At 47.5% G+C, this 7779-nt stretch overlaps 1 protein-coding gene across 4 annotated transcripts; it reads left to right on the top strand.

Annotated features, from left to right (window-relative positions):
- The first annotated feature begins 421 nt into the window (after positions 1-421).
- Positions 422-7328, top strand: DMRT2 (doublesex and mab-3 related transcription factor 2). Of its 4 annotated transcripts, XM_073346249.1 has the most exons (5): positions 422-794; positions 1011-1248; positions 1865-2317; positions 4038-4140; positions 6174-7328. In XM_073346249.1, exons 2-5 carry the CDS (start codon positions 1123-1125, stop codon positions 7208-7210), a joined length of 1719 nt encoding a protein of 572 aa, XP_073202350.1. In that variant the 5' UTR covers positions 422-794; positions 1011-1122; the 3' UTR covers positions 7211-7328. The 4 variants fall into 4 exon arrangements, with proteins under 4 accessions (XP_073202350.1, XP_073202352.1, XP_073202351.1 ...); XM_073346251.1 differs by lacking the exon at positions 1011-1248; XM_073346250.1 differs by lacking the exon at positions 422-794 and having other exon boundaries at positions 1163-1445.
- Positions 7329-7779: the final 451 nt, after the last annotated feature.

Below are 7779 nucleotides of genomic sequence, written 5' to 3' on the forward strand. Positions count from 1 at the left end.
TTGGGTTTGATCTTGATGACCGCACTGCCTATAACGAGACAATCTCACTTCCCGGCGCCTTTTATTTATTATTTGTAATCATAATGCTGGCTATGATTTTCCTCTCTTTTGACCTCATGAAAAATTCCCCTTTACCCATGTGTTTACAATACAGGGGGTACGCCTAGTGTTTGCAGGTCTGAAGGATAAACAGCGGCTTTCACACACCTCCCGGCTTGCGGAGGCTGGACACGTTATAATCACACAGGCGGACAGACACATCCAGGGGCGGAGATTGGAGAGAAGAGGGAGGGAATCGACGGCCCGTAGTGCCAATCAGAACTCTCTCCGCCCTACAACCCACCAATCAGCTGTCCGGGCGCCCCAGAGCTGGAGCGGATAATACAGTGGGGCGAGTCGGGCTGGGCACCGCACGGAGGGGAGCAGAGAGGCGGGTGCTGGCGCTGTGCTGTTAAGGCCTGGGGTGCTGAAGACAAATGCACCCCAAGCCTCCCTTGCATAGCTCTCTCCCTCGAGCCTGATAAACCACCACAGCATCTCAGCCCCGCCAGCCCCTGGCTTTGGCCCCCGCAGCTCGCCCATCGCTGGCAGGCGCTGCCGTGTCCCTCCCTGGCCCGTCCCAGCCTGCAGAAGTGACTGCCCCGCACCGAGCCGCGATGTGTCGGGGCTGCTGAGGAGCTGCGGTCCCCGCCACCCCCGGGCTCTGTGCTGCCCCGGGTTCGGTCTGCGCCCAGCCACTCCCGCGGGGCTGGATGCGGGCTGCGTCTGCGGCCGGCCTCGGGCTCTGAACTTCGGTAAGTGCAAAACCCGGGGGTTGGAGATGTGCGGGCTGGGCTGGGCAGAGGCGAAGGAACCTGCCTACAGTGCAATCTCTGCCGCGATGAAACTAACCCGCCCCCGCCCGCGGATGGCCCCTAGCACTCTGTGAAGGGGCTGGGGCGTCTGCGTTCCCTGGCGGAGCGTGTGCTTTCCACATTAAGAAGTCATTTAACCGCCAGGTTTCCCCATAGATTTGTTCTAACCCTCATACACCAGAGGGAGGAAACCAGAAAAACTCTTCCGACCTTGCAACCCGCTGGCTGCTGCCAGCCCGACCGCCCGTGCTGCGCTTGGCCCACCGGAATGAGGAGTCTTGGAAACGAGCCCCTAGACCCCTTCCTTCTGCCCTTCCACGCCGATCCTGCGTTCGTTGGGCGAGCAAAATTCCCAGGGAGGTTATCGGGAGTTTCGGATGTTCAAGGAATGCAGGTTCGGGCTCTGAACCTACAGCTTCGCCAAACATAAGGGTACAGGCCCAAACCCATAGATAGCGAAAGGGGAAAGCCGGGAAGTAATGCGCGTCGCGCTGAGACTTCCAAACCTGCAGCTCGCAATAGACAATAATGCCGTGAGGCGGGCCTGTTTGCAGCGGGACTGAAGTGACATCCCTGTGACCCCAGGCGGAGGTGTGTGTGGGTAACCCCGGCAAGGCAGCGCTGGGCGGTGTGCGTGACCCGGGAGAAATCTGACATAAGGACTTGGTGCCGAGTGTGTAGCGATGTGTGATCGATTAGACACGCGTGCAGAAAGGCCGTGCGTGTGGCTCTCGGGCAGCGATGTGACCTGCGTGCAGGAAGGCCTGCTGTCGGCACAGACCCTTGCACGACCCCGTCCCAGGGCCAGCCCCACACACGATGCGCGTGTCGGGTGGGTGTGCGGGGCCAGCCCTGGGACGGGGTGCAGGGCGGGACCCCCGGGCGTGGGGCAGGGCCTGTGCCGGACTCCGTGCGGGGGATGTAATCAGCGGGCCGTGCCCGCCGGGCCCTGCTTGCGGCGGACCCGGAGCCTGCTAAGGGCAGCGCGTGGCGGGGTTTGTGTTTTGCAGCGCGGAGCGGCAGATCCGGGCGGTGCCATGGCCGAGGGGCAGGCCGCCTCCGGGGCCGACTGGGAGATCGACGTGGAGAGCCTGGAGCTGGACGAGGGCGAGGAGCGGCTCGGGGCCTGCCTGCTGCAGGGCGGCGGCCCGGGGGAGCAGGAGGACGAGGACGAGGAGGAGGAGGAGGAGGAGGAGGACGGGGAAGAGGAAGGGGCGGCCCCGCCGGCCCCTAGCCAGCCCAAGCAGCAGCAGGCGGAGCGGGGCAGCGGAGGGGAGCAGAGGAAGCTGAGCCGGACCCCCAAGTGCGCCCGCTGCCGCAACCACGGCGTGGTGTCCTGCCTGAAGGGCCACAAGCGCTTCTGCCGCTGGCGGGACTGTCAGTGCGCGAACTGCCTGCTGGTGGTGGAGAGGCAGCGGGTCATGGCCGCCCAGGTGGCGCTCCGGAGGCAGCAGGCCACTGAGGTGAGGAGGGGGGCGAGGGGGCAGCGCCCACCACCCCTGCGCGAACAGGCGACCCCGCCTGCAGGGGCGCCGCGGTGTGGGGGCCGCCCCCCCCTTCCTAGCAGCGCTCCGGGGGAGCAGGCCATGTGGAGAGGTCTCCAAAAAATCGCAGCCGTTTCCAATGATTAATACAGATTTGCTCTGCCATCTGTGCAATTGACTAGTCAACACCAAAGAAGGTAGATGGTGGCATCTGTTTTATCCTGACTGGGACGCAGGCATCATCTTGACTCCGCTGAAAAGGAGCAGGGAGATTTTTTCCCCCCAGAGCCTACATGGGGAGGTAGTTGGTCATTTCCCCAGGCGGTTAAGTGCAGTGAGATTTACAGATGTGGTACTTAGTGAACCTGGGTAAAGAAGTGAATGGGATGAGAGATCCCAGGCGGTGGAGGCTGTCCGCCGCGGGAGAGGGGCTCACTCCTTTCAAAAGGAAGAAATTAATCACTTGTAGCAGAAAAAAACCCCTAGATTCGAGGCGGTACTCCAACAGGTATTCACGCAGGATGGCAGAGATCCTAGCAGAGTCTCCTCTCCTGGGAAGTGACAGCTATCCACAAACTATAGCAAAGGGCTCCCTAGTTTTGGAAAGAGACAGCGTGTTATTTGCCCCAGCCCTGTACTTCTGTAACGAAGCACGGAGAGTAACTCTGGGATTTGAATCATTCATGAAGATGTGACTAACCTTTGGATGTGACGAACCACCGCGCATCGAGATTTTCAGAAACTAGCTTGCAAGATGCTTTGCTAGAGGCTGAGTGCTTAGACGTGGCTGGGGGAAACTAGCAAAACTGTCAAGAAAAAAACCCAACCCTGTTCGGTAGTTCGCAGCGTCACTGAAGGAATGATTTGTATGTTATTATTAATAGTTATTTTAAGGGGTGGTGCCAGTGAGCAATTATTAAAATTTGATCTAGCACATTGTCACTACCATGTTTCAAGATGCAAATTCCAGGGACTCGTTTTGTAATATATGGCGTAGTTTTAAGGGGCAGTGTAATTCAGCATCTTCACCGCGTTGCCGAGGAGAAGCTGGAAGTAAATGTGCTCTCTCAATAAATTCGTTACATTTATGGGCTCGTTGCTAATCAAGACCTCCTATAAGAAAATCAATGTGCGCAAATATTCCAGAATTGCTATTCCCCATCTTTACCACGCTCTCTGATCTACACCTTCCTTTCCCTCCAGAGTATTTCCTCAGGGTTTTGGAACGGTTGGTTTTCAGTAATCATTTTTCATTTAAAACGGGGCGTTTTATTTCTTAGTATTAAGCGATCGGCTGGTCTGACAGTGATGCAGAGCTGTGAGCCGTTCCGATTTTCACTCGGATCTAACCTTCTCTTTTGAGTGCCGGTGCTCTGTTATGTCTACTCAAACTCTCGGGCTCTGATCACAGAAATAGGTTTAGATGCTGCTTAAAAAATATCACCCTTGCTTCTCTTTCCTATTGACATTCGCTCACCCCGGCCGTTTTGCGTCACTTTCTGTTTTGTTTATCCGCACTTAAGGCAGATTCTGTATAACAATAAAATCCGATCCCTCCTTTTGCAAGCCGGAGAGTGACATTTTGATTCTTTTGAATCCGTTCTTTTAAAACGAGCAGAGCGGAAAATAAAATTTCCTTAAGGATGGAAACGCCCATTGTCCTGTTTATTGACCGTTTTCTTCTCTTTTCTCTTGCTAGGATAAGAAGGGGCTAACAGGGAAACAGGCTAATTTTGAGCGCAAAACAGTCTACCAGAGGCCTGTCAGGACGCCCAGCTTGCTGGCCAAAAGCATTTTGGAAGGTAAAAACTCCCATGCATTCTGACCTTTATGAGCAACAGACATCTGAACTGTAGGAGCTGCTGAAACACCTACTCAGATTTCCATGTGCTATTTTGGAAAACAAACAAACAAACAAACAGAAAACAAAGTGTCTTGCATAATGCTAAAAAATCTAAAGTAAAACAAAAAAATACAAAAGTATTTGATGGCTCCCTACTACAGAAGATCTCAGGATTTACACTGTCTGTGCAAATTAAAAGCTTAAGGAATTCTCTCTGTTTTAGAAAAGTTTCTCATTACAGAATTAAGAAAAAAGGCTAAATATCATGCAACAGATTAGAAAAATAAACACTAATTCTACTAATTATTTACTAATATTATTTTAAGGGAACATGATTATATTGAAGACATTTTTCTTACTCTGCAGTACATGTGGAGTGCATATACACCAGTAAGCATGATGTACTGTTGCCTCAAATCTCTGCACATCAAGAATATATTTTAAAATTTTAGACTCTAGCAAATAATTGTTTTAGAACATAAAATAGTTCCCCTCCCTTTCAAATGAGATCTCCCAGTACATTTTCTTGTATGTTTGTTTATTTGTATTTTTGGTTAGGGTGGAGATGCAGGAAATATGATCAGGCTGCTTGTTATGAAACAAAATTGCACCAAAGTATTCTAGAAACAACAAATTGAAATGTAGGATAATTTTTAGTGTAAAAATGAATGTACGTAAATAACTACCTGGCAATGATTGACAGTGCAGAAGATTTTATTGTTTCATTTTATTTGTAAATGAATGCAATGAACTTGACCTTTTGTAAATATAAAACGTAATGGATTTTTCAAACAAATTTGATATACATTATTTTGTGCTGCCAGAAAAATATTATTTATAGTACAATACCATTTTAAGGTAAATATTTATTAAATAAATAAATGTTTTAAAGGGCTAATTCTTGCTTTTTTCAGTATCCTATAACTTATACCCAAAATTGTTTATATGGCCATTTTGGTTACTTTTCAAGTGATTAGAAATTAGAAAAAAGACATGAAAATGATGAAGTCCAGTTCTTTTAAGCGATATCTTCTCTTTACCTGCATAAGTTAGAAAGAAAGTTTGGCCAGATACTTAAGTGATTTTGGCCAGATAAGAAAACTCTTTCCAGGTTACTTTCTTCTGCAATTCATTCTTTAAAAAAGAATCTCTTCCACATTCTTTTCCCTAAGCTATCTTAACTTTCTTTTTCTTTTCTCCTAGCTCTCCTTGGATTTTTCTACCATCTGTAACAATGTGTTACAGATAATGATTCATCTTTAGAAAATAGAAATGGCATCAGCTATAGGTATAGATATCTTCTTTGGCAATGGGGAAACCAGTGTGAGATGAATGGGAGTGAAAAGGGGCTAAATCTTGTTCTCCTTACTCATGTAAGTAGTTCCATTAACTTCAATGGGATTACTTGTCTGGGTACAGCAAACAGGATTGGGCCCGGTATATTATATTAAGTGAATCTAATTCGTGTGGTCTCCTAATTGAAAATATTGCAATTTTAAGTAATTTGTATTCTTTTCTTAGTTTCGAGAAAGTAAAATAATCTAAATAATTTAAATTTTCACTTTTTAAAAAGCAATTTTAAATGGATGAATGAAATTCCAGCAGAACAAGTAACATAGAGGAGTAAATCCCTGCTCACTTTGAGCCCAATCTGACTGCTGTTGAGTTCAGTAGGAGTTGGATCGGGCCCTTTGTGTAAGTAATCCTGTTGTCTTCACCAGAACTACTTACCTGAGTAAGATGAGCTGGATTTGGCCCTATATATGCTGGAAGCATCTATATAATACACGGGCTTGGCTGTGCAACGTGCTGAGCACTTCCAGCAAGGTGACTTACTTGGGAGTTGAGGGCATTCAGGATTTTCCAGGAAGTGCTTAGGTCCTTGCAGGATTGAGCGCCACATTAGCATTCCTGTCCTTTTACAAACACTGCAGGTAGGTGATCCTATTTTAGTTACTTTAATTTATTCATATCCATACCTTGTTGTTTTAGGTTATCGCCCCATGCCAGCAGATCCTTACCTGGGAGGGAATTCACCTTTACCACCCCCTGTAAGTGACAGGATGAGGAAAAGACGGGCCTTTGCTGATAAAGAGCTGGAGAACATTATGTTAGAGAGAGAGTATAAAGAAAGGGAGATGATGGAAGCCACTCAAGCTGCTGCCCTTTTCCTGCCTAACCATATGGTGCATGGAACTGAATACAATTCCTACAAAACTGCCTTTAACCCTACCCAGGTTGAAGCTCCTAGCAAGGAGTTTTGCAACTTCTTACCAACCTGCCTTGACCTAACCATGCAGTATTCAGGATCTGGGAATATGGAACTGATTTCTTCAAATGTCAGTGTAGCCACTACCTACAGGCAATATCCCTTGTCCTCCAGATTATTGGTATGGCCAAAGCGTGGCCCCATTAGTGATGCTTTTCTCTACCAGCAATGCCTACTGAATGCTACTGCAGTCCAAGCTCTCAAACCTGGGGCAGCCTGGGACTCCAAGACTTCACAAAGCCAGGATTGTGTAAATTCAGAGCAGGAGATGATGTCACCAAAAACTGAAAATTCACTTGTGCTTTCTCATGCTCGAGAAATTCAGCATGTCCCTCAGGAGGCCCGTGAGAGGTCTGCTTTCTCTCCTCCTAAAAGGACTTTTCCACAGATTTCTGAGAAGGATTCTCTGGCTTCTCAAGAACACATCTTAAGCAAGATCAGCAAAGAAAATACCAAGCATCCTCACACACTCAAGTATAATCCGTTCCACTCATTTTTACAGCAAACATTTCATGACAAATCGGGGCCTGAGTTAAAAACATCGTTTGTAAAAGAGAGCTTTGAAGAGACATCTAAGAAGTACAGAGAGTGCTCCATCAAAGAGAACCAGAAGTACAAATTTACAATAGACAGATACTCAAAAGACTTTTTTGGGGCCAAACAAGCTGCAACAAAACTCTCAGCAAATGAGCCTCTATCATTCTCTGTTGAATCAATCCTTAAACGACCCTCTTCTGCAGTCACTAATGTCTCGCAGTAACTGCATCTTCAATGTCAAGTTTAAATGTTTGCCATCTGCAAAGTTGCTGCCACCTGCCTTTTCTCTCCAAAGATTTGTACAAAGGAATTTGTTATGTAAATGGTGATTTTAAAAAAAAACTGTGTACATAAATATGCATGTTTTCTCTCATGAAAATAAATATTTAAATTTTAAAAATGAAAACGGTGCATGTGCAGACTGTAAAGTGTAGGCTTTATACAGCACTTCAAACGTTACAATAAAATGAGATGACTTATGAACATCCCTGTTCTTTGTCATGCCAAGAGGACATTATCACTTCTGCCTTATGTCTCTCTCCCTCCACAGAATGGGTATCCACCCACTTGCAGAACATGCGTATGCTATTGTTCGCTATTATAGAAAGGGTAATTATTTGCTATGCTGCAGTAACTCATCTCTGATTTGTATCCATACTAGCTCGCAGAACAGGCAACAGCAGTGCAAGTTTACCTGCTAAGATGCATCGAAGGCATCTTTCCACTGATTTCAATGGGCTTTGGATCAGGCTCCAACTGTCAGTGCAGTCCTGATAGGATAAACCTCCTAGG

The sequence above is a fragment of the Lepidochelys kempii genome, chromosome 5, assembly GCF_965140265.1.
Source record: "Lepidochelys kempii isolate rLepKem1 chromosome 5, rLepKem1.hap2, whole genome shotgun sequence".
Classification (NCBI taxonomy): domain Eukaryota; kingdom Metazoa; phylum Chordata; order Testudines; family Cheloniidae; genus Lepidochelys; species Lepidochelys kempii.

Excerpts from the sequence above, each read along its gene's own strand:
- DMRT2 (XM_073346248.1), top strand. The coding sequence starts at position 1,538 with ATGTGTGATCGATTAGACACGCGTGCAGAAAGGCCGTGCGTGTGGCTC. Across the intron at positions 2,318-4,037 it reads GGAGGCAGCAGGCCACTGAG|GATAAGAAGGGGCTAACAGG; the intron begins GTGAGGAGGGGG and ends TTCTCTTGCTAG. Across the intron at positions 4,141-6,173 it reads GGCCAAAAGCATTTTGGAAG|GTTATCGCCCCATGCCAGCA; the intron begins GTAAAAACTCCC and ends TTGTTGTTTTAG.